Source organism: Girardinichthys multiradiatus, chromosome 1 (assembly GCF_021462225.1).
Source record: "Girardinichthys multiradiatus isolate DD_20200921_A chromosome 1, DD_fGirMul_XY1, whole genome shotgun sequence".
NCBI classification, from domain to species: domain Eukaryota; kingdom Metazoa; phylum Chordata; class Actinopteri; order Cyprinodontiformes; family Goodeidae; genus Girardinichthys; species Girardinichthys multiradiatus.
In genome coordinates, this window is record NC_061794.1 from 41366162 (window position 1) to 41392685 (window position 26524).

The 26524-nt window shown below is 40.2% G+C and overlaps 3 protein-coding genes across 15 annotated transcripts in view; 1 reads left to right on the plus strand and 2 right to left on the minus strand.

Annotated features, from left to right (window-relative positions):
• hspg2 (heparan sulfate proteoglycan 2) overlaps window positions 1-7277 on the minus strand; it is a 161121-nt gene extending 153844 nt beyond the window's left edge. For 5 of the 13 annotated variants that reach the window (XM_047379941.1, XM_047380327.1, XM_047380135.1 and 2 more), the window contains exon 1: window positions 6113-7272. In XM_047379941.1, coding sequence (XP_047235897.1) covers window positions 6113-6181 — 69 coding nt within the window. In that variant the 5' untranslated portion in view covers window positions 6182-7272. Of the gene's footprint in view, window positions 1-6112 lie in introns of all 13 variants that reach the window. The other 8 variants (XM_047380093.1, XM_047379871.1, XM_047379735.1 and 5 more) reach the window with 8 other exon arrangements.
• Window positions 7278-9024: 1747 nt separating this feature from the next.
• On the minus strand, window positions 9025-20948 carry agmat (agmatine ureohydrolase (agmatinase)). Its single transcript, XM_047380797.1, has 7 exons — window positions 20596-20948; window positions 16741-16943; window positions 16501-16549; window positions 12470-12665; window positions 11470-11649; window positions 10769-10853; window positions 9025-10676 (listed from the first exon to the last, which is right to left on the minus strand). Exons 1-7 carry the CDS (start codon window positions 20886-20888, stop codon window positions 10603-10605), a joined length of 1080 nt encoding a protein of 359 aa, XP_047236753.1. The 5' UTR covers window positions 20889-20948; the 3' UTR covers window positions 9025-10602.
• Window positions 20949-22006: 1058 nt separating this feature from the next.
• LOC124877449 (tubulin alpha-1B chain) lies at window positions 22007-25160 on the plus strand. The gene is made up of 4 exons (XM_047380679.1): window positions 22007-22161; window positions 22810-23032; window positions 23120-23268; window positions 24052-25160. Exons 1-4 carry the CDS (start codon window positions 22159-22161, stop codon window positions 25030-25032), a joined length of 1356 nt encoding a protein of 451 aa, XP_047236635.1. The 5' UTR covers window positions 22007-22158; the 3' UTR covers window positions 25033-25160.
• Window positions 25161-26524: the final 1364 nt, after the last annotated feature.

Sequence of the window (26524 nt, forward strand, 5' to 3'; positions counted from 1 at the left end):
AGCATTGTTTTTGTTGTCCGTGTACATTTGTTAGTGAAACCCCAAACTAGTGGGTTAAATCTTCAAACTCCAAAGACACCAGTTTAAAATAAATGAAAGAAACAATTAGCAGAAATGTTGCCTCTTAATTAAGAAAATTTTAAGACCTTAATTGTTTTTCGAAACTGGATTTTGTATGATATGGTTTGTGACATTTTATCCTCGACCTTGTTTAGAGGTCTATTGGACACGGTGTTCTATCCAAGTGAAAATATGACAGCCTAATGGGCTAATAATGCCCTCCTTCCTTTAAAGGAAGATTAACTTTAAACTGTGCTCCATAAAAAGCTTTGAAAACGTAATTAGGGAACTGCCAGGCAGAAGAGTCGACCTGATCTGAGGACGATACATTTATGGGAGTCTGTTGAAACAACAGTACGAGCCCTTCAAAGGCAGAAATGTGGATGGAAAGACTGGGACTCCAGTTACAACAGGCCATCCTCAGAATGTGTGCTCATGTCGGCACATGCAGGCTAGTCTGCTGATGTACTAGCCGGGGTGCAGCTGTGTTTGGAGTCAGCTCTTCTGTTCGACATGGATGTGATGTTGGCTTAAAAGCACAGCAAAGTGCTTTGTGTGTAGTGTGTAAAGGTGAGTCACAAGAAGCAGATCAGGTACCCGACTGCAACAGATTTACTCTTCTTTAAGGCTTTCAAGGGTCTGTACACTGTAGTCTAAATTCATCATTTGTAAATTCATGCATGAATAAACATGACGTGTGTATGTGTATATATATATATATATATATATATATATATATCAGAATATATTTTTTCCATGTGCCAATTTAAATGTGAATATTAATTTGTAGATATTATTATATGTATTACTGAATATATAATTACAAGATATAACCAAATATATTGTCATATCTTTTACTATATATAAAGAATGGCAAATCCTTAAGTATTATTCAATATATATTTTAAGAGACCATAATATCAGTTACACATATTGTCCCCAAATATATATGGACATATATTTTCGTTATAGCTGCTCACCTAAACTTTCCATTATCTACAGTCAGAGCAACAATGAAAAAGTTTTAAATCCCTGACAAACCATGCTGGTTGAGGTCCAAAGAATACCACCACGCACCAAAGCGAAGATGGTAAGGGAGGCAAAGATATGCCTGTTAAGCTCATTGTTGGAAAACTTGTGGCATTTTTTTTATTTTCAGACTATGCTATTGCTAGAAAACATGTCAATATTTTAAGAGGTTTCATGCAGCTTTACCAATGATGTCAATAAATGAGGATCTGGCTATAATCAGAATCAGAATCAGAATCAGAAAAGCTTTATTGCCAAGTACGTTTTTGGACATACAAGGAATTTGTTTTGGCGTAGTCGGTGCAATACAATACAAATTAAACAGTATAAACATATCTACAATATAATGTAAATATATGTGCACAGTTTTAAGTGAGTGAGAGTTAATGTAGAGCAGTATTGGGAGCGAGAGCAGTACAACAGTGCAGGTGATCATTGTGCAAGTATGGCAGTGCAAGTAAAGCAGGAGTCCAAGCTGAGCGTTAATACAGCAATATAAGCTAAAGTGAATACTTAATTGCAGAAGATTAAAACAACAAAGGTAGGTTAGATGACCTGGTTCGAACACTGAAAATTTGAAAGTCTGCTTATGGTTGTGGCTGTTTTACCTCAGAGTTTGAAAAAAGGGTGCAGATGCAGTGTTGCATCCTGGATGGCATTTGGATGGTGGTTTATTTCCACGCTTGCTATAAAGTATGAAAGGTAGTAAATGCAAACAACAGAAGAAAGCACTAATGCACAACAGAGTGATTAGTTTTCTAAGCTGCAACAATATGCTTCTTATCCTTTAAACAGTGGTAAAACAGCACCTGGAGAAAAAAAACTTATTTGCAAAGTTTTTTCTCCAGGTCTAACTGTTTTTTTAAAAAAAACACCCCTAATAAATGAATGCAGTGTTATTTCTTGAATAATTGTGCTCTTTAAGAGATGTTTTCCTCAATGACGTTTTGTCATCTATGGGAAGTCAATATGTAAGAAGATCTAAAACAGCAGAACAACATGAATGATTGCACAGACGTATTCACGGTGAAAAGTTCAGGAAACAGCATGGTCACAATCAACCTTGGTAGAGCAATAATTCATGAGGAAACTTAACTGAACTGTGAAATATGGTCAGGTCCACACTCCTCACTGCCCTGACCTCTGTACCAGTCCATATCACACCTCAGTGCAGTCAACAAATCCCAGCTTGATGGCCTGCGCTCCATATGTACAGATGTGCTTAAAGGGGGCCAGGCCAGTTTAGCAGTGTTGCTCTATCAGCTACGATGGCCACTCTCGTGGTGCTGTGTTTCAACACTGCAATGTTTACCAAAGCCAGTCTTCGAGCAATTATGTGAGTAGGTCTTGGGGAGGTGGATCTTCTACTGTTCAAATTCTAGGAGAGGAGTTAGTATTTGCCCTGCTGTACTTTGCAACTCCATCGACTCCACATCAACACTGAATAGTAATAAAAACTGTAGCACCTGTGCCAGAGGGGGCAAAGAACCATGGAAAGACCAACCACCCGCCAACCTGAACTATCACAGAGTAAATAAATTATTACATCAAACTGTTGCTGTATAATTTTTATCAAAGGCATAAGAGGTTCAGTTACATCCAGTAGAGACAATGACAAAACTGCTTTGTAGGAATCCATGCCACCCTTCCCCCAACCCCAGTCCATCCCCAATGAAGTCAAGGGGGTTGTATACTGGAAACACCTAAAGCAGGGGCCTGCAACCTGTGGCTCCGGAGCTGGCTCTTTGGACCTTCCACGATGGCTCCTAATGGCTTAGACTTTACCTCAGGTATTTTTTAGATCATTTTCTCCAAACATTAACATCCCATAGAAGAAAATGTATCCATCCTTTTGCAAATGTTTTTTGTTAAAAACTTAAGTAAAACTGTGGTTCTTTAAAAATAAAACAATTCCTATAGTTGAAATTTATCAAAAATTATAAGTTGTCTTTTTTCAAAAGGTCATGTAACGATTGTAGCTCTAAACAGGCTTTATTTAGATGGACTGAGGGAAAAAATGGCTCTTTGGGTTTTAAAGGTTGCAGACTCCTGACCTAAAGGCAAATTTATGCTTAAGCATCAGTCCGTTTGTGAGCGAGTTATGACTTCTACATGAAGGTGGTTGCCTTTTATTATCCAGCTTCAGATAAAGGACATTCTCTGCAGATTCCCTGTTTTACATAATAGATGCCACTACAGACAAAATCTGTTTCTATTCAATTTAGAATAAATCGACACATTTAGAGATGCACTGAGATATCAGCTTGACTGTCATCTAAAGTTTAGCTTGACTGACCCTGAAAATTCCAATAATTTTCCAAGCAGAGAACCCACCGTAAATAAACACAACCAGGTCACAGTAACGACAACACTCTTTGATGTGAAAGCTGTTACCAAGTGAAGAAGAGACGCAAAGTTTGCAATTTCAGTATAATTAATGGGTTTAAAATTAAGTCAGGAGCAGCACAGAGATGTGTAGACAGTCTTCGGTTCTGGCTGCGAGAAAGCAAGAGAGAATGAGACTTTTAGCAAATAACAGGAAGGCTAATGGGTATGTAATAGAACATAATGTATGTGTAAATGTTGGGAGTCTTTGGATATCTAACTTAAGGAAAGTGTGTACATTTATTAACGCTAGTCCCAAAAACCTTCACAGCGGCTAATTTAGGATGCTAAAGATAGTTTAAAATCGTTTTTTTTATTGTCAGTTCTTAAAGAGAAATTTAAAACTGGCACGTCTAACCTTTACACAAACTCAAGATTGTAAATCAGTCACAAAATTCTGATAGGTTCAGCTTTGTATTAAACAAGTGGTATTAGTAAATTCCTCATACAAACCACAACAAAAGCTTGATAAGCGTGATTTATTGCACCACAAGCGGAACCATCATAACACCCCCCTACACAGCACCAAAAAGAGTGAGCAAAAGTGATCTGTTTAACTTCACCTGCAAGTGCTGCCGGTGGTTCACAGTTAGACTCTGGAACCATATTTGATGTGTAGCGCATTCCCACTGGGAGTTTGCAATGAGCCCGATTGTTTGAGCTGATACGCATGACCGTGACATTCCAGCAGAGACAAAGAGGAAAGTCCTGTTGTAACACCGGTACATGTGCCTAACTGAATCAAGAGGCAGTCAGCCTGCTGTAATTCAGAGTCCTAATGCAAGAAACAGATGCTTGTGGCTCCAGCTAATTTAATTATGTTGCTAGTGTTGGCCAAGCTGTTAATCACAGCTGTGATACCTTCCACTGTCAGCACATAACAGATGATGATAGGCTTGTGAAGACTGGACAACCTGGTTTGTCTGATGACACTTGAGAAGATACATAGCTTGAAGCTGAGCATTTCATTTCCACAGGTAAACTGGCACTAGACAGGACACCATTATACTCTAAACTCTTGACATAACAGTGGCGTAATGCTCTGGATCTGGAATGTTAAAGATTTATGTGTGCATGCCTCCAAGATGGCATTCAAAAAAGCTTTACTTCAGATAAAATCAATGCAGATAACTCATAATCCATAACGACTCATTTTGTTAGAGGGCATAAAGGTTAGAGTGCAGACAGACAGGGTTTGCAAAGAGTGGAGGGCAGGCTATTCTCAACTCCAAGGTGATGATCATATGCTATATGATTCATACAACAGATATAGAGGAGTGAAGACAACAGGGTTCTTAGACTGTAATGTCAGAAATTTGTCAAGAATGAATCACCCCACAGTGCATGAGCGGTCTACTGGAAGTAAAAACATGTATTTCTATCCATTATTACTTTGAATAATTAAAAATCAAGCAAAAATGATTTACATCATCTCCACTCAGGCAGTTGCTTGTTTGGTACATTTAATTTTAAAATAATTTATTTCATCCAACTTGTGCAAATCATTTATGATTAGATGAATGAATTAAGATTTATCAATATAACGTTTCATATTTTTTTGTGATTTTTGGTTGCATGCAACAGCATATTATGAACATATTTCAGCATTTAATTTTAGTCACGTATCTATTTTCTAAATGCATTTTATGACAACTTAATTTTGTTTAGTAATTATTGTATGTATATATTGTGAATCTAGGTATTGTGTGAATGTGACATGCATTGAAGGTGCATGGTGCAAGGTGCAGGTGAATGGTGCTTGTAATTTCGTGGTACCTTGACATCAGTCACAATAAAGCAATTAATTTATCTTCCTGTGTTACCCAACAGGTTCCCCAATCAAATGTTGGGATTCATATGACAAGCTGCACCCACATTTAAATAATTACAAGATGCACTGCAGCAAATTAAATGCTAAAACCAGTAAATATGGTTGTGACATGTTTAAACTTTACAATTTAAAGGAATGACTTAAATTTCAATTAATGTTTTTTACTTTTATTTACTTATGTATTCAATTGTTGCCACTTTCAAATAAGCATTAATGCATGTGCTTATTTATCTATTAATTGTATTTATGTCATTTTTTATTATTATAAGACCATATTTATTTATTTATGACATTGTGGCACGTTTGGTTCCCCATACATGGCATGAAAGCTAATCTTTTATTTTGAAGGAATATGCAGGCACCAAGATTGAAAGAACCCTGTATTTCATGTTTTTTTTTAACCACAATCTCATTTTAACTGACTGAAAACGGAGTGTAGAAAACGCAGAGCACGGCCTGAAGAAAATTTGAGAAGCTTCAACACTGAAGGGGAGACTATGAATAGCTTGTTTCTATGGACAAACTTAGCCTGGCTTCGCTTACCAGGAGGTTCTGGTTTGTCCCATTACTTCCAAACGCATCTCTACACAACATGCTGGTAAGAGTTTTAACAGCCCACCTGCATGCACCACTGACGCAAGATAAATAACATAAATCAAAAACACATTTTATTTTCCCTTTGGGCGCATAAAGGAAGTAATCTGTTGCTTTGACTTTACATTTAGAAGAAAAAACCTGTTTTGTTTCTCTAAATCTGTCCAGTGAGGTGATTAAAAGGTGCAAAGATAAAAGTTGGAGCTCACTTACAGAAACAAGCTGATATGTGAGCATCAAAGACACGATAAGTCCACAGATCCAGGAGTTCGGAGAGCCCATTCTTCCACTAACCCAGCAAAGGCTGCGTCTGCTGGGGCAAAAAAGGAAAAAATCCCGAGGTCCTTCACTCGCTTCCCGCGGTCCGCTGCTGGAGCGAGTTTTTTTCACACTTTATGCGCCTGCTCCTCTGCCACCCGTGGGACCTCATCAACAGGTATAAACTGTTCCCTGCTGGCGCTTGTTTCCCGGAGGAGTGGGGTGGTTTGCGGAAACGCCAAATATCGAGACCTCCAAACGCTCCTGCTCCTTTATGTTGCGCTCTCCGCTGCAGCAGCAGCACTTTGGGACTTTGCGTTGGTCCGAGTGGCGCTGAATGCGGCCACGCAAAGTCACTGGGAAGTCCTCCAAAGCGATGAGAGGGAAGTCGAGAAAGTAAAAGGCGGAATGGAATTCAAGGAGGGCTGAAAGAGAAGGACGGCTAATCCCAGCGTGACGCCACCTAGACCCACGCTGGCTTTTTTACACGGCGACCACGCTCTTCTAAGTCCTAAGAAACTCCAGTCCACATATGCAGTACAGGGCCTTGCACAATTCACACCCGTAAACTTTTTTCATATTTTCTCTCGTTTAAACCACAACTCCAGTGTGCTTAGAGAGCAACGCAATTCAGCGCATATTAGTGAAGTATGGCGCATGTGTATTCGGCCAATATTTTGTGAAACGACCTTGGTGCGTTAACCGCCCCAAGAAGCAAAATACGTCAAGCTCAGTCAGATTGGAATGAGACCGTCTGTATAGCACTAATAGTTGAACTTCAATGTTCCAGTCGTGCCACAGATTCTAGATTTAGGACTTTGACTGGGCCATTCCAGCACATAATTATGCTTTGATGTAAACTTGCATTACAGCTCTGGACGTATTTTTGTTGCTCTAGTCCTGCTGGAAGGTGAACCCTCACCCTCTGCAGTCTTTAACGGAGTTCCTTCCAGCATTGCCCTGTATTTGTTTCTGCTGAAGAAACGCATTCCCCCTAACATGATGCTGCCACCACCATGTTTCAACATGAGGGTTGTGTGTTTTAGTGTGATATTTTATAGCCACATTAAAGTTATGCATGTTGGCTAATCAGAGATTATATATAGATTGTTCTGAGAAATCAAATGAAAGGAATATGGATTAAATGTTGTCTGAAATAGAAGTTTTCTAGTATAAAACCAAGCATTACAACATTCGCCCAAACACATCAATAGGCTTTACTCCGTGATGAACCTGATAGGCTCAGTCGTGCTTTTCACACCCTCAAGCAGCATATTTTTACGCTTACCTAAAGCCATTCTAAAGTTTGTACAAAGTCTTAAGTAGTTAAAAAGCCAAGTATTGTAGAATATGAACAGGTTCAGTCATTAAAACTAGTTTAATTTGTAATTTTTGCAGAATTTCTAGAATCAAAACTTTTAAGAGCGAAATAATTTGAGCTTTGAGCGCCCTCTGCTGGCAGAACATTGCACCGAGCCTTTTTTCCGTACAGTTAAATATTAATGGAAAAGGTTAAACATCAAAAACTGAGGAATAATGAACGGTTTTGTGTTGCGTGTTCTCAAAGTTGACCACACGCTGCAAACATTGCCGAGTGCTGTCAGTTGGTAGAGCTGGATGTTTGTGTCTACTCGTGTTTTTTGGTTTAAGGGAGCTTACTGCATCCCTCAGAGGTTTAAAAGGGGACAGCTGCTGCCAGGAGCCCTAAATAGCAGTGGAGAGGAGCTGCTCTCCTCGGCTATCACCCTGCACTGAGTAAGGTAAAACATAATCAGAGAAGGCTTACAACAACTTGGGCTGGAATTTAGTCATTGTGCCAATTCTTATTTTAACAGTGTACTTGTATACAAAATCAAGGTTTCCAGTATTGTACAGCAATGTTTCATAAATCCCAAAATAAAAGTTATATACCAGGAGTTTGGAGCATCTGCATGAAGAAAAATCTGAAGTGTTAATTTTAACATGAAGTTTATATGAGAAGTTTAAATACAAACTACATCTCATATACTTTTGACAAATTAGCGGGATGCCTCGGAGCTGGAATTCGTTTCTGTCCTTTTCAGACCCTCTTGGACACGAGAGCGAGCCCATTTCTGGAGCGGACTTTTCTTCGACTGTGAGCGCATTCTTAAAGCATCTTTCTGACCACAGTGGTTTGATTTAGAAACTCCTCCCTTGCCTTCAGCTGGCAGCAAAGAAGTGGAAAAATGCACTAGAAATGTTAAATAAACTGTTAATTCTGATATAAAACAATACCTACTGCTTGTTTTCTCCAGCCTGCAATCCTTTTTTGGCAGAAATGTAGGAAACAATCTGTTAATGGTTGCAGCAAGGTAAATTACTTATTTGTTAGTCAATCTAAATGTCTATTTATGATGTTGTTTCCTCTGGCTTCTACAGAAACTAAGATGATGTTGGGTTTTAAGAACTAAATAAACCAATCAGGCTAACTTTAGTACAGTGTGTGTTGCCAACTTGTGCAGCTGTGGAAAACCAATGTGCCAAATAATAAGATTGCCTTCCCCTGTCGTACAGGGTCAACGCCCTTAGAGCCTTATGCACACTTTTTATCCTATGGTGTCTGCTTAATTCTAATGTGCAGCAGTAAATAAAGGAAAAAATGTTAAGACTGTTGTTGCTTTTAAGCATATTAACACTAAATACGGGTTCCAGATATACATTAAGTATTCTAACCCTAAAGTAACTCGAGATTTATCCAAAACGCTTCCATCGAATAATAACATGCAATAGATGATTAATAAGGACATTTAAAATGCGACCACTGTTATTGGCAACTGTGGTAAGGATGTGTTAAAATAAGAGGTACACTTGATCTTGATTTTATGTTAAAATATGAAAAAAGGTACTGAAATTAAAGACTGGTTTTATTTTCATGTTGTATAAAATGATCATTTAATAAAATAATTTGCTGCTCTAAAACATTACACTCTTGATTTTGAAATTTACTGATTGAAGGAGATTCTGGCCCCACAAGATTTGTCTTTTTATGTAGGTACTTGTCTACAAGGTACAAATCAGATTTCTTTTATTTAGAAAAGAAAAAATACAGAAGTCAGCATTTTTACTTAAAGTAACCTCAACTAGAATGTTATTAACCACTAGGCCACCACTTAGCCCCAGAATGCTCCGCACAATGGCAGCCCACTGCTCCCTATAAGGGATGGGTTAAATGCAGAGGACACATTTCGTTGTAATGTACATGTGCAATGACCAATAAAGATGATTATTATTATTATTATTATTAAAAAGGCTTTAGGAACACATGCAGTGCAGTTTACTGAACCTTTCAGTTCATTGTGCCTCCTTTGCAGGAATAAAGGAAGTTAAATTAAAGCCAAAGGTCAAATTGGGAGCCAATTCCCAACAAATGCCATCTCAAGGCACTTCACAATTTACCATTCTAAGACATTTGATTACATTTACCTAGTCACGTTTTATTACCTGTATGTTCTTTAGATCATCGCTCAACACAGTGTTATACTTGGATTCCAATTCAGCGGTGTGGTAAAGGGTTTGTGGCATCTAAACCTGAAACAGTTGGCCCACAAGTCCAGGTTAAAACCAAGAGACCTTTAAAGCAGTTAAATTGCCCTTTTTTGATTTTGAATGAGTGTGAATGTAAGTTTTCATTTATCAACAAAAAATAATATAGATAGATATATATATTGCCCTGTGTATAAATTTAAATTTAGGAACTTCTTAATTTATTTAATTCTGGCGCTTTTGGCTTTCCATACTTGCTTATTTTACGCTTCTGCTTGTGTGACATGTTTAAGTTTGAGGTCCAAATGCTATGGGCCGAACCTCCCTTTAGCATCTCAGGCTCTACAGCAGTATTACTTCATTCACAACTGGTCACCTCCAGTCCAGATCCAGTGTGGAGGTGCAGCGGTGAGGACACGCCTAGTAGTAAAGTCAGTCTACAGCAAGTTACGAAACAGCGCAGCCATTAATGTTTACCAACCTCTAAACGATACCTATTGGACCTGAATAAAGAATAAACAACAAGTGTCTGACAGAAACTGCTAACTTTGTTAGCACCATTAGAACAGAGGACATGGAGATGAGAGGTCCAGCTGCTAGGCTGTACCTGCAGCTTGAGCTGTGTTCTTACCAGTTTCTCTAAGTAAAGGTGTTGTAACTTAAATATTAGGACTTTATTTTGAAAAAAAAAAATACTTGATGGTTCGAGGGTCCACTTCTGGGCCCCCTTCCACAATGGGCCCGGGACAACTGACCCGGTTGTCCCCCCCGGCAGCAGCTGTGGATGCAGCAGTCGATCAAAATGTGGTGCTTGAAAAAAGTTCACAGAACAGACAAGAGGGAAAAGAAACCCCTGCATGTGCCTGATTAAATCATTCAGTAGCATAATCTGGATTACTTTAGCTGTAAATTAAAGAGTAGCTTCAAATATTACTTCCAGGTCAGTAATATTTCATGTTTGGCAGAACACATAACATTTCAAAGAGGAGGTTGGCCCCTGTCAAGGCAGTGTTTCCTGTTAAAGGGAATGAAAACAGACATAAGAAAAGCTATAAAAAATAAATAAATAATCGCAGTTTTTGGACAAGAATCAATTTTGTAAAGTACCTGTAGGGTCATAGGGTGGAGACACCTCTACTAGATCACATCCGACAAGGTTTAAACCCCGACAGCCTCGAATAATCTCAACTCCCTGAGTTCAAGAAAGGCATAAAAACATAAACATATTTCATATTCCAAAAATCTGCTTCATCTGCAAACAGTTGCTTCATGAGAAAGAAACTGACTTTCGTTTTACATAGTTGAACCTAATTAGATGGATTAAGTTGTCACTGACAAAAATTCTATCATTCCGGGAGTAGTGGGGGGGAGTAGTACTGTCCCTCATTTATAATGTCTTTGCTCCCTTAAATGTCATTAAGGAGAACCTTCTTACAAGTAAAACTGTTTTACTTAAACTCCAGGGTCAAGGTTAATATGCAGCCTTTGGGAATGGTGACCCAAATACCAGTAGCTAAACATGTGGAACTTTCTAAACTGAAGCAAGGTGGTGTAGGTATTATTTTATGGGATTGCTGTTCTAGTTTAGGAACTTCTTAGCTTGCGATCAATGATGTAATTATGAACTGGGCCACAAAACAGATTCGACATAGAACAGGTAAATCATCCTCAGACCATTACTCCATTTTCCTCTTTCTCAGCTGTTCCTCTGGACTTTATTGCGTGCTAACACAGTCTAAAATTGCAACTTACTGACATGCGGCAGCGAATAAGAGTGACAAATTATAATGACTGCTACTTATCTTTACCTGTATGGGAGTGAGTCCTGCTATCTCCGGTGTTCCTGTTCCGGGTGCAAAACCTGGATCTAGAGCGTCAATGTCAAAACTGAGGTAGACCGGGCCACTGCCCATCTGGGCCCTGACTTCAGACATTAGAGGTGCGAGAGACTTGAACCAACACTCTTCCACCTGGACCACACGAAAACCCTGCCGAATGGAGAAAAGGAGTTGATGATAGATCATTTTCATCTGAAAATTTATGACTAATCTGAATGAAATTACAAATGTTTAAAGACAAAAGTTTCATATAAATTTTATATAAAAGGGATGGATGGATGGATGGATGGATGGATGGAATGAACAAAAAAGGATGCAGATAAGGTTAGAAAGAATAAATGGAGGAAGGAAATGAAGAACTGGGGGAAGGATAGAAGGAAAGAATGAAGCAACAAAGAAGATTAGAAAGAAGGAAGAGAATAAGAACAGATAGAAGGGAAGGTAATAAGGAAAGAAAGAAACAAAGGACAGGAAAAAGAAAACAAGAGAGAAATTAAAAAGAAGAGATGGACAGAAAGAATAGAAAAAGAAAGGAAGAAAGAAAAGGAAAATGGATAGAAAATAGAACATAAAAAAATCAAGCATTAGGGAAGGAAAACTAAATGATGAAGGAAAGAATAAAAACAATAAAATTAAACAATAAAAGCATAGAAATAAGGAATAGATAAGAAATGATAAAATAACAAAGGGGTGAACCTAAGAATCCATTGGACAAATGGAAGGATGGAAGGAAAGAAAAAAGAAAAGAAATAATGAACTAAGGAAATGATAGAAGGAAGAAAGTAAAAAAGGAAGGACAGAAGGAAAGAAAAGGCTTTTAGGTTCAAAGGCTTCACACCACCAAACAACACTGAACTGACTGCTGCAGGTACCAAACCACTGACAATGCATTGTGACATTTCTAGCATTGCTCCTGGTAATGAGTTAAAGCCATCATGAAGGATCTGTGCAACAGAAGCCCAGACTGTACCTGCTCCCGACTCCACTCGTACGAGTCAGCCGAGTAACCCGACCCTCGCAGGCCAATCTGAACCACCCTCTGACAGTCCAGGAGCCCCTCCTCCACGCAGCGCCTGAATGGGGTCCCATGGCCGATCTTCTCCCCCAGCACCACGTCACTGGTGTCAGCATGAGCGTCCACATGGACCAAACCCACGGGGCCATGCCTGACAAATTATTATTATATGTGGAAGAGGATTCAATAGATATTTAAAAGTAATAATGTTTAGTTGTGATTAATCCACATTTTCCTCATTCTATTTTCTTTTCCGTCATCACAATAATCACATCCCTCTCCGCATCTTTCACATTATCAGGCACCAAGGGTAGTGAGGATCCACTGAATTTGCCAATTATATCACTGCTGCAGTGTTAATGCAGCTTTAATGCTGAAAAACACTAACCTACAAAATACCGAAGGCAAGATGTTTATTTTTGTTATGGCACACAGTCATAGTGCGACAACCGATCCGATTTGATATATTGAAGCTTTAAATCGCATAAATCCTTTATTTTGTAGAAGGAATGCTAGACATGTCAAATTAAATATTAAATCAAAGAGATACTTTGTGCTTATTTTGATCATGTTGCCTGCATCTCTACAAAAAAGAAAAAAATGTAGAGACAGAGCAATAAAAGTCTGGCAAACAGATGTCTAATGGCCATAATAAAATTTTAAATTAAGATATTTGTTTTGACTGCTAGAAGAGGACAAATCTGGAGAATATGATGCTTTTTAAATAAATATGAGGAGTTATTTACCACTTTGAGGGGTTAGGAATGAGAAGGTTCACTTGCTCCACATGCTTTCCAGTTAAGACACATTCGGTTTGATTCCAGGTAAAGTTCAGAACAATGTTTTTAAAAGCCCTAATTATAAACAAAGCCCTCTATAGGCCAAACTGCCTCCTCTCTGAGGGATTTTCAATTTCTTTTTATTCCACAGTAATTATTCCCTACAAAACGCAAAGCTGCTTGTTGGTCTAGGACTTCCCAGGACTGGAACGGAAAGAACAGCCTTAGGTTTTTGGATTTCCTTTCTGTGGAACTACTAGTAGAACAGTTTTGCCACAGAAAACAGACATGTCCGCCTAAAACCTCTATCATAAGCGATTTAATTATAAACAGATTCAGGAGTATGTTAGGAACCGCAGTTGGTGCAGCCACTATGCCAGGAAAAAGCTAAAGTGTGGAGAACTATTTGATACACTGCTGATTTTGCAGGTTTTCCCACTTGCAAAGCATGTAGAAGTCTTTAATTTTTATCATAGGGACTCTTCAACTGTGACGGAATATAAAACAAAAAATCCAGAAGATCACATTGTGTGATTTTTAAGTAATTAAATATCATTTTAATGCATGACATAAGTAATTGATCACCTAACAACCAGTAAGAATCTCAGCTATTACAGGGTTGTTACTTCTTCTTTAAAAAGCCCTCCTGTTCTCCACTCATTACCTTTATTAACGGCATCTGTTTGAACGCGTTATCTATATGAAAGCCAGCTGACCACACACTCAATCAAAGAAACTCCAACCTCTCTACAATGACCAAGACCAGAGAGCTGTGTAAGGACATCAGGGATAAAATAGACCTGCACAAGGCTGGGATGGGCTACAGGAAATTAGCCAATCAGCTTGGTGAGAAGGAAACAACTGTTGGCGCAATTATAAGAAAATGGAAGAAATTCAAGATGATGGTTAGTCTCCTTTGGTCTGGGGCTCCATGCAAGATCTCACCTCATGTGGCATCAATGATCATGAGGAAGGTGAGGGATCCACCCAGAACTACATGGCAGGACCTAGTCAATGACCTGAAGAGAGCGGGGACCACAGTCTCAAAGAAGACCATAAGTAACACACTACGCCGCCATTGATTAAATTCCTGCAGCGCACGCAAGGTCTCCCTGCTCAAGCCAGCACATGTCCAGGCCCGTCTGAGGTTTGCCAATGACGATCTGGATGATCCAGAGGAGGAATGGGAGAAGGTCATGTGGTCTGATGAGTAAAAAATTGAGCTTTTTGGTCTAAACTCCATTCGCCGTGTTTGGAGGAAGAAGAAGGATAAGTACAACCCCAAGAACACCTCATGACAACAACCCGAAGCTCACAGTCAGGGCAACAAAGCAGTGGCTCCGTAAGAAGCGTCTCAAGGTCCTGGAGTGGCCTAGCCAGTCTCCAGACCTGAACCCAATCAAAAATCTTTGGAGGGAGCTGAAGGTCCGTATTGCCCAGCGACAGCCCAGAAACCTGAAGGATCTGGAGAAGATAATCCCCGCTGCAGTGTGTGCAAGCCTCGTCAAGAACTACAGGAAACATGTGATATCTGTAATTGCAAACCAAGGTTTCTGTACCGAATACTAGGTTTTGTTTTTCTGACGTATCAAATACTTCTGTCATGCAATAAAATGCAAATTACCGTATTTTCCGCACTATAAGGCGCACTTAAAAACCATTAATTTTCTCAAAAAATGACAGTGTGCCTTGTAATCCGGAGCGCCTTATATATGGATCAATTGATTAATTGGTTGATCCATACTGGTTGTACACGGCGCTCTGTCAAAATGTTTCAGTACGACTGGTAAACTACAAAGCCGCACCGCTTGCAGCATTACGGCTACCGTAGTCAGGGGCGTCGCCGAAGTAATAGCGGTAAACACCTGTACTGTGCTTACTCCTAGTCCAACACCACTTGTGTGTGTATAACAACCCCAAAATTGCACCTTTCAAGAGACACGCTTACGATGCTGAGTTCAAACTCAAGGCTGTCAACTACGCAGTCGAACATGGGAATAGAGCAGCAGCGAGAGAATTCAACAGTTAACGCTACTATATTGTGAATGTACTAACGTTTGATTTAGTGCATCAAACTGTTTCTTTTACGTGTTTACTGAATCAGGGAAAAGTTCCCTTTCACGTTTTAACTAACGTTTGATTTCAACTTCAACTTCATAGACTCCAATGCATTCCTAACGTGCGGTTGGCTCTATTCAATAGATTTCTATGTAGAGGAGACCTTACCATGAGAGTGAATGGAGTTATCAGAACGCTGGTTTGTAGTGTATTAATAAAGTTTGACTGACTGACTTATCTGACTGTTTTGTTGACATTCTCTTTAGCACAGCTCCATCTAGTGGATGCATAATGCAACCCCAGTCAAACGTTTGACTGCAGTAGCTTCTATTCTATCCGCCTTATAATCCGGTGCGCCCTATATATGAAAACAGTTCTAAAATAGGCCATTCATTGAAGGTGCGCCTTATAATCCGGTGCGCCTTATAGTGCGGAAAATACGGTAATTACTTACAAATCACACAATATGTCTTTCTGGTTTTTTTTTTAAGATTACTCACAGTCCAAAAGTACCTATGATAAAAATTAAAGACTTCTATATGTTGAATTGGCATTGAATCAAATACTTGTTCTCCCACTGACCAAGAAGGTGGAAAACTGACCAGTACTGACCAATAAAAAAAAACTGAAATTCATTTCTGTATCCCAACAAGGCACTTTGCTAAAAAGGAAAGAAGGCAGCATATTTCACTGTATGTGGATGCATTTGTGCACAGCTGGTAGCCAAATGCCACATATGACTCAAGGTTTTGGAGAAATATGTGTGCCAGCATTAGGGTCCATTTCAGGGAAGGCCTGAGAAAAAGACCCATTACTCATAGAAAACATAGAAAACAGACTATGAATGAATATGTTTAATTAAATTATTTACAAAGAGGTCCCTAAATCATGGAGCTGCTTATGTTCTACATAAAACCGGAATGGAAAATCATTGCTCTTCAATCAGTAAGTACCTAAAACGGGCTAATAAATGTTTTCATAAAATAAAATATTTTTCAGTTTTATAAGTTCTGATAAGACTGATAAACACGTTTCTATTAGGGATTAAGTTTTCACTTTTTTTGTAATAATTACATAAACGTCGATTGGACAGTCTAAAATTTGTATCATGTCAATCATGTACCTCTTGTAGCAATGATGAACACTTACTTCTCAGCAACAGCTTGCAGTATTGGGTATGCAATTGTGTGATCGCCACCTGCAGACACAAGCATTTTCTTAACAGCGCTGTGAAAGAGCATGCTCTGCAGTTTACAGGACTATTGCGCAGATGTATCAGAGCTCGTCTCCAGCCAGTAAATGATTTACTGAACTATTGTTTTTTATAAACGTGAGAAAACAGTTGATATTAAAGTGTTCTTGTAGTTTGTGCCGCTCAGCTGCTCTCACCCATAGTCAGAGGGATACAGCCAGTGGCCAGGATCTTTCGGTAGGCCTCCCTGATGCGCTTGCAGGTGTCTTTCAAATCATACACATTAACATTTACATCCCCAATGTCAGCAACCACCAGGGACTCGTACGGTGCTGCCCTGGTGCCGCTGTTGTAAGCCCTCAGCATGGCAGACTCCACTCTTATCTGGCGTGGACCAAACCTGTGATGTGTGTGAAAGGAGCAGACATTAAGCATATGCAGATAAACCAGGTAATGTGGGACTAGAGTGGAATATATTTCCCATTCACTGATCAATGATTAGCACAGATAATTGATCACAGTTTAAATTCTTTTTTATTCTGAACATTTTGGAAAACCATGTATCATTTTTCCTGTTACTTCACAATTATGCAGTACTTTGTTTTAGTCCATCACATAAAATCCCAATAAAATACTTTTAAGTCTGTGTGACAAAATGCGGTACGAGGGGTGTGAATACTTTTTCAATGGCTGTTCACATACAAATCTTTCAAAGCCTTTTTTTAGACACTTTTGCTTTGATCCTGCTTATTAAAGTGGATTCAGGATCTTTAGTGTTTCATATAAATCCAGAACATACCAAAGCCAAACTAAACTTCTTTAATTTCACAACTCTAATCTCAGTGATAAAACTGAAACATCAACACAAGTTGTTGTATAAGAACCTTTAAATTGTCGTCACATATGGAGTTGTTATTTACACAGGAAATGAAGAGAGGAGATTTCAGGTCAGAAGAACCAGCTGATAGAAAAAAGGGCATTGTAAAAACATTAACAACATTCACTTTAACCACTATAATATTGTTGTGTTTAACACCGCTCTACTTTTCAATGAGACTGTTCCTCTGACTGGAAAAGCTTTACTTGCTCTGTTTCCAGGATGCGTTTCACACAGGAAGATGACTGTTGAGCACCAATTGGTAACTAATTTCCTGTGTAAATATTCATCACTTTCTTTGTAAAAATCTGCCCAACATAAACCTGTCGACAGTCTAAAGGTTATTTAATTAGTCTTCACATAAACTGCTCAGATATTTTTGAGAGTGGATTGTTTTCAGATGGTAGATACTTTGGTCTGAGCAGCTTTGGGACGAGCTGTTAGCTTTAGCCTCTGGGACGAACTAATCTGGATTTACAATAATTTAAAGCATGAAAAGCATATTTTACTGCAGATACGGTATTTACTGTTCACTCACCTCATACATTTAAAATGATCTGTTTAAATGCATCAAAACTGAAAACTTTGTTTGTTAATTAAACGCTGTTTCTTGGTACTCTTTGTTCTACGTTCAATAAAATCAGATAAACGTTAAGTGATTCATAGAGCAGTGAAAAAGTTTTTGCCCCTGTACAGATTTGTCTTGTTTTTCCAGACAAAGATAACCCGAGTTAATACAAAATGCAGTTTTTGAATTATAATGTGATAGATTAGGGAGAAAAATCCTGGTCCTGTGTGAAAACATAACAATCTCCCTTGTTAAATCATTTAACTGTAATTAACGACATTTTCTGGAAAGGTGAGTTCAGTTTCAGTAGCCACACCCAAGTCAGATTACGGTCGTACCTGTACAATTAAGAAATCAAAAAATAGAACCTGTCTGACAACGTGAAGTAGGGTGAAAGACCTTAAATAGCAACACATATTATTGACATGTAGTATTCTGGAAAGGGGTTTAAAGTATCTTCTAACGCTTTGAGCTCCGGCAAACCACAGTGAGAGTCATTATCCTCAACCGGAAAAAAACATCAGCTGTGAACCTTCCCAGAAGAAGCCGGCCTGCCAATATTATTCCAACAGCACATCGACAACTTATCCAGGAGTTCGCAAAAGAACCCAGAAGAACCTCCAAAACACTGAAAAACAGACCTTACTAGCCTCGTTTAAAGTTATTATTCATGTTTGAATAATAAAAAGAAGGCTGGGCAAAAATGGCATCCATGGAAGAGAGTTCCAAGGTGAAAACCTCTTCCCTATTGGTCCCCAAAACTTTTAGAAAAACCTTCTGTGGAGTGACGAGACAAACGGTGTTAATTTTCTCCATCTGTCACAAAACTAACACAGAATTTAGGAGAAGGAATGCCATACCAACAGTCAAACACAGTGGTGGTGCTGTAATGGTGTGGGGTTCTTTTGTTGTTTAAAGACCTGATTGAGTTTCTGTAAATGATGGAGCCAAGAATTCTGCTTGGGGAGTGATATGTCCCGGGGTCTCGGGTCTCTGGGTCCATGGCTGGATCTGCTCGGGCGTAGACGGCTGCCGGCGGGGCCTGTGGGCTGCAGTTCCCTGGGGCTTCTGCACGGTGGTTCTCCTGGGACTCGCCCCTGCTCTTCTCTGGGGGGGTTGCAGTAGTCCTGGCGATGGTTCTCCTGGGGGCCCTTTGAATGTCTATGGCTTGGATCTCCTCCGTATCTGTCCCAGGTCCAGGTCGGTGGCTCCACACACTCGCTATTGCAGTTTTATATGGAGAAACCCTGTATACACTCAGACCCACAGGTGTTTAGATTCAGGTGTTAAAAGATACACAAATGTTCTATATTGAGCCGCATTTACCACTAAATACATCTTGCATTCATAAGGACCGTGCACTTTTTGGTAGAATAGCTATTAATATGAATGTTTCTGCAGGTGTATAAGCAATCAGGGTGTTATCTTGTATTCTGTTCATTCCCCCATTATTTTCTCCTTCTCTCCCCTTTTCCTTTTTGCCCCACCTCTCTCTCTTTCGTGCTTCTTCTTTTTTTTCCTTTTCATTTCTGTCTGTGTCCGTAAAAATTTAAATAATCCCAAAGCAGTTTCTAATACAGTTTCTTTTATACATATCAAGCAGAGCTTTAAAGTGTTAGCTTTAATGCTCCACTTGTGAAAGTAAATCTGTTGGGCTTTTTCTTGGCACTCAGACAACAATTCTGAGCGCTACTCTGCTGGACAGGACATGGTTAAAAAAAGACAAGAAGAAAATACTGATAAAGAATGTCAGACCATCACCTTGTGACCTAAAGCAGCTGAGGTTCTGAAGGACACTAGTAAGTCCACCTCTGAATGGAAAAAAAAAAACACAAAATATATTGGAATGGTCTAGTCAAAGTCTGGAATTATATTTGATAAAGTTGCTTTGGCATGACCTAAAACAGGCAGTTGATTGTCAAAAACCCTCCAGTGTGGCTGATTTACAACAATTCTACAAAGAGGAGTGGGCTGAAATTCCTCCACTCATTGCCAGTAATCAAAAATCACATGATGAGTTGTATTGCTGCCAAGGGTGACACAAGTAGTTAATAGGTTTAGGGGCCAAGTACTTTTTTTTGGCTAGAGTCAAGCTGGTTTTGGAAATTATAATTTGAAAACAGCACTTTGTCTTCTCAGGTTATTTTCATTTGGTAACATTTCTTTGACGATCTGAAAGAGTAAATAGTGACAAGAAAACACTTCATTCTCTGATGGATTCAAACTGACAACCTTTATCAGAGCTAAATCAAGTACATTATTTTCTTTTATGCTAAAATCTGTTATATTTATGACATTCGTCCAATAAAACCCTGATGGGTGCAACTTTACAGTTATGCTTTCTTTTAAATGTTTGGATATTTTAATGAGCTTTCAGAAGCCCTATTTTTTAAGTAGTCCCGCATAAGTCCAATGTTCATTCTTAGGGTGTATGTAAAGAAAATGTTATTCAACACTTCTGTCATCCCAAACAATCAAACATACAGATTGATTTCATATTCAGCCAGCAATACCAGTCACCTATATTCGAGGTACATGAGCATTATAGTTGCACTAATGACAGTTTTCCCAAACCTGACCACCAGAGACTTGAGAAAAAAATGGCACCTTGCTCCAGGCCGGTTCGAGGTCCCGGTATCAATCGGGACGCCAATGAACGCCGCGTCCAGCCCGTCGGCCGTCTCCCGGTAAGGTAACTTGGCCATGGTGGGGATCCCAGACACCCGAGCAACAAACTCGGCGCTCGGTGGAACATTGTAGCGGCTCCCGGAGCTCCGTCTGTCCGGATTTAAGCACCCTCCGGTTCGGCTGCTGCACGGAGCCAAAGCTGGTCGTGGAGGTAAGGAAAAGCAAACCGCTGCTGCTCGAGTTAAATTTAAATTTCTCCAAACTGGAAACATTTTGGTGATTTGAGTCAAATATGAACAGATGCCAAAGTCTAACCTGACTTCCACTCTGCTGCATTTGAGTCTGTATGTAAGCTCGTCATTTTTATTTCTCTGTCAAACTGCACACAAGCCTACTGTAATTACTGTGCGTTTAAATAACCATATGTAGGCTGCTGCCTTAAGCATTTAAATATTCATTCAAATAAATAAACACAATTTATATTTGACCTTGCAACTGGCAGAAAGAGTATTTAATTAATTCTGTGTTTGTGATCATTAAAAATACGACGCAGTTGTGAGCCTGAATGCAGCAAAAGTTAATATTTTTCAGATGGGAGGGGCTCTGTGGGACGGGCCACTTCACCTCTGTGCCAAAAATCTTGAAATGTGATTCATTCACATTCTTAAAACTAAGTTGCATCAAACATTTTAGCTTCTGCCCTCTACGGAATTTATTTTATTACAGTATGTGGCTTTCTGTGTTGGTGCATATTTAAAAACAAAATACATCGACAACTTGCCATAGCCTATAAATTATTCTAGAAAAACCTTGTGGACAGTTTGTGACTTTAAATCAAGCACGCCAGCTCTGAATGGTTTCAAAAAATAAACATAAAAAAATGTTTTTGGAGGGATCTAGTCAAAGTCTGAAGTCAAATTGATGTCGTGGCAACGCCTTAAGCAGACTGTTCATGCTTAATACCCCTACCACGTGGCTAAATTAAACATACACTGCACAGAAGAGAGGGAGAAACAGTCGTTCACAGCGATGTAAAAGAACGATAGTCATTTTATATGCTTGATTGTAAGGGTGGATCAACCAGTTCTTAGGTTTGGGGACTTTTTCCTGTAATAAAGCAGATCAGCATTTAAAGGGTTTTTGCTGGGTTTGGTCAGATTTTACGCAGGTACATTTAGGCTAAAATGAACATTTGTTGATCTGAAATCTGACATTTCTTTTCAGAGCACTGTATCTTTATTACATCTGAATGTGGGCAATGTGACAGAAGAATCCATACTTTGGATGCACCATATCACCCATGCCACATTTTTAGGACCAGATAATAAGCTCTGAATCGGCTGCGTCTCTGTGTGCGGGTTGATGTCAGGCTTGTGTGGGTGGCGGTGGATGGTGCGCGCGTTTTATATTCAGCGCGCCTCAGTATCCTCCCTGAGGACGCGGAATGCGCGCCACCAGAGCAGCCTTCATCCACAAAGCAGCGCGGACGTACATTCTCCCCCGGACCTGGGTCATTACATTGCATAATATCGACGAGCCAACATGGTAAGCAGGACTTACAGTTTTTTTTTGCAAAGCTGCTATTTGTAAAGTCTAATCTGATGAAAATAGGTTAAATCTGTAACGTTGCGATTTGTCTTGATATATTTTTCGACGCATTCACAATTTAAATAGGTAAATAGCAGTTTGTCAGCATGATTCTCTGCGCCTGTAAGGCATCTTTATGTAAATGTACATTATATAAATCCAGCGCTATTTAATTCAAATGCAATCCTTTAAAAATAAAAAAGCTGTTTTGCAAACCTGGGTGAAATATTTATGTGTTTAAACTGAAATAAAAACCCCTTGCAGCAGAAATGCAATGGCAAACAGCCTGAGCAGAGCTTCCCAGCCTGAACACTGCAACATGTCTGACCTAGATAATACCCTCTCTCTACAGTAATCCTCCGAGCAATTGGCCGTTTGGTGTCGCAGCACAAAATGCACTGCTTTATTTAAAGCAAATGACTTAGAGTTGCATGTTTTCAACAAATTGTTGTCCTTGTAAAACCTTCTTTAAGCAAGACAAAGTGGGAGCATTTTTAATTGTTGTCGTCGAACAGTATTTTAATTATCTTCTCTGGAAATGGTTTCCTTTGGTGCAAATTAAATCCTCTTTTGACTTGTTTTTAATCTTATGTTTTGTCTTTCCAGCGTGAGTGTATCTCTATCCACGTTGGTCAGGCTGGTGTCCAGATCGGCAATGCCTGTTGGGAGCTGTACTGCCTGGAACATGGGATCCAGCCTGATGGACAGATGCCCAGCGACAAAGCCATCGGCGGTGGAGATGACTCTTTCAACACCTTCTTTAGTGAGACTGGAGCTGGAAAGCACGTCCCCAGAGCTGTTTTTGTGGACCTGGAGCCCACTGTCATTGGTAAACTTACAAATATTAGTGTTGATGTTGCCTCATCATTTGATGCAATCAATCTGAACATTTGTCTTATCGTATCTATCTCTTTAGATGAAGTCCGCAGCGGGACATACCGCCAGCTGTTCCATCCTGAGCAGCTGATAACTGGTAAGGAAGATGCTGCAAACAACTACGCCCGTGGACACTACACCATCGGTAAAGAGATCATCGACCTGGTGCTAGACAGGATCCGCAAACTGGTGGGTACATTTCACAACACTGGTACCTTATGTCAAAACATGTATTTTATTTGAATTTAATGTAGCATATAGGTGAGAAGTAGACAGAAAAATAATTAATTGTTTTCAACATGTTTCAGAAATAAAAATCTGAAAAATGTGGCATGCATTTGTGCTCAGACTCCTTTACTTTGATGCGCCTAAAACAAATCCAGTGTAAAACTGTCAGGTCACACAAATAGAGCATAAATCAGAGAAGAAACCTCAAGGCTCATTGTAACTCTGGAGGAACTGCAGAGCTCCACAGCTTGGGTGGGAGAATCCTTTGGTCATGCAGACCAAAACTGAACATTTTGGCCCCGAACATAGAATCTTTACAGTGGAATTGGTTGGTGGCAGTCCCTTGTAGTGGTGCTTTTCTTCAGCAGGAAAACGGGAAGCTGCAAAAGACTTGAGACTGAAACATGCAGCCACAGCTACAATAGGATGGGTTATATCAAAATATATGTTAGAATGTTAGTGTTAGAATGACCCAGTCAGAGTTGAGACCAAAATCCAATTGAGGATCTGTGGTAAGATTTAAAAATTGAAATTCACAGACACTCTCCATCCAGTCTGAATGACCTTGAGGTATTTTACAAAGAAGAAGACTCTAGATGTTCAAAGCTGGCAGAGACGTACCAAAAAAGATTTGCCAGGAACTCAGGGGGTTTGAATACAAACCAAAGAGTATAAATATCATTGCAGGGCACTATACCTTATACAGCTATATTTCACATTATGTTTCCATTTCTATTACCCCAGGCTGACCAGTGCACAGGCCTGCAGGGTTTTTTGGTTTTCCACAGCTTTGGTGGAGGAACCGGTTCTGGTTTCACCTCCCTGCTGATGGAACGTCTCTCTGTGGATTATGGCAAGAAGTCCAAGCTGGAGTTCTCCATCTACCCTGCCCCTCAGGTGTCTACCGCAGTGGTTGAGCCCTACAACTCCATCCTGACCACCCACACCACCCTGGAGCACTCTGACTGTGCCTTCATGGTGGACAACGAGGCAATCTACGACATCTGCCGCAGAAACCTCGACATCGAGCGCCCCACCTACACCAATCTGAACAGGCTGATCAGCCAGATTGTCTCCTCCATTACCGCCTCCCTTCGTTTCGACGGTGCCCTGAATGTTGATCTGACGGAGTTTCAGACCAATTTGGTGCCATATCCCCGTATCCACTTCCCTCTGGCCACCTACGCCCCTGTGATCTCTGCTGAGAAGGCTTACCATGAGCAGCTCTCAGTGGCTGAGATCACCAACGCCTGCTTCGAGCCGGCCAATCAGATGGTGAAGTGTGACCCCCGCCACGGCAAGTACATGGCCTGCTGCCTTTTGTACCGTGGCGACGTGGTGCCTAAAGACGTCAACGCTGCCATTGCCACCATTAAAACCAAGCGTTCTATCCAGTTTGTGGACTGGTGTCCCACTGGCTTCAAGGTTGGCATCAACTACCAACCTCCCACTGTGGTCCCAGGTGGAGACCTTGCTAAGGTCCAGAGGGCCGTGTGCATGCTGAGCAACACCACCGCCATTGCAGAGGCCTGGGCCAGGCTCGACCACAAGTTTGACCTGATGTATGCCAAGAGGGCTTTCGTCCACTGGTATGTGGGTGAGGGGATGGAGGAGGGGGAGTTCTCCGAAGCCAGGGAGGACATGGCGGCTCTGGAAAAGGATTATGAAGAGGTAGGAGTCGACTCAATTGAGGGTGAGGGAGAGGAGGAAGGAGAGGAGTATTAAAGATGTAGTGTGAGAAGGAATTAAAACAAGCAAGTTTACTCAGTTCCTAAATTAATTCTGAAGTTAAATGTTACCAATCTGAGTCTTTCTGTCTGATTGGATCTCTAATAAAGTTCTCCTAAAGTGAAGTCTTGTTGTTTTCATTCGGTGCTGGGAATCAAACAGCTATATTGCTGACAACAAACATTCGTTGTCGCCTAATTAAGTATATACACCGATCAGGCATAACATTATGACCACTGACAAGTGAAGTGAAAAACACTGAGTATCTCTTGATCATGTCACCTGTTAATGAGTGGGATATATTAGGCAGCAAGAAAATACTTTGTCCTGAAACTTGATGAGTTCGAAGCAGGAAAAAAGGGCGAGTGTACGGATTTGAGCAATTTTGGTGAGGGCCACAAAGAGGGTAAGCCACAAAAGGTCATTGTTAAAGAAGCTAGTTGTTCATAGAGTGCTGTATCCAAGCATATTCATAGAAAGTTGAGTGGAAGGAAAATGTGCGGTAGGAAATGGTGCTCCAGCATTAGGGAGAAGGTCCCTGAGTCTAGAGGAAAAGGCAGAGAGTCCACATTGCTTGAAGTCTAGCGAGATGTTTCCACAACCAGTAATGATCTGAGGTGCCATGCCATCTGCTGGTGTTGGTCCCTAGTGTTTTCTGAAGTCCACAGTCAACACAGCCATCTACCAGGACATTTTAAAGTACCCCATGCTTCCTTCTGCTGACAAGTTTATGAAGATGCTGATTTAATTTTCCAGCAGCACTTAGAACCAGCCCACAGTGCCAAAAGTACCAGAAGCTGATACAATGACCATGGTGTTACTGTACTTGATTAGCCAGCGAACTGGCCTGACCCGAACCCCATAGAGAACCTATGGAGTGTCGTCAAGAGGAAAATGGGAGACATCAGACCCAACAATGCAGATGACATAAAGACTGCCATCAAAGCAGCCTGGCCTTCTATTAGACCTGAGCAGAACCACAGGTTGATCTCCTTCATGCCTCACTGCGTTGGTGCAGTAATTCCTGCGAAAGGTGCCCTAGCCAAGTGAGTGAATAGAGACAAACATAATTTTCAGAAGCCTGACATTTCTGTTTAAGACATTTTTTATTTATCTTGTATACTATTCTAATTTTCTACAACACTTTCTTCCATGATATTCAATTTTTTTGTTGTTGTACCTGTTCTACTAAAGTCTGGCCTGTTTGATCCAATGAGCTACTGTATCTGAAACAGCCAAAACTGCAGGTTCTGATAAAAAAGGTGTCAAGAGTACAGTGTGTTCAGGGTCGCATAGCTGCAGACCAGTCAGGGTGCCAATGGTGACAAAATGTCCATCAATTACAGGCACATGAGCATCAGAACTGAACCCTGGGTTCAGGAATGGTTTACAGAGGTGTTGACTTGGCCTTCAAATTTCCCAGATCTCAATCCAATCAAACATCTGTGGGGGGTCCTGAGACAGACATGTCTGATCCATGGAGGCCCCG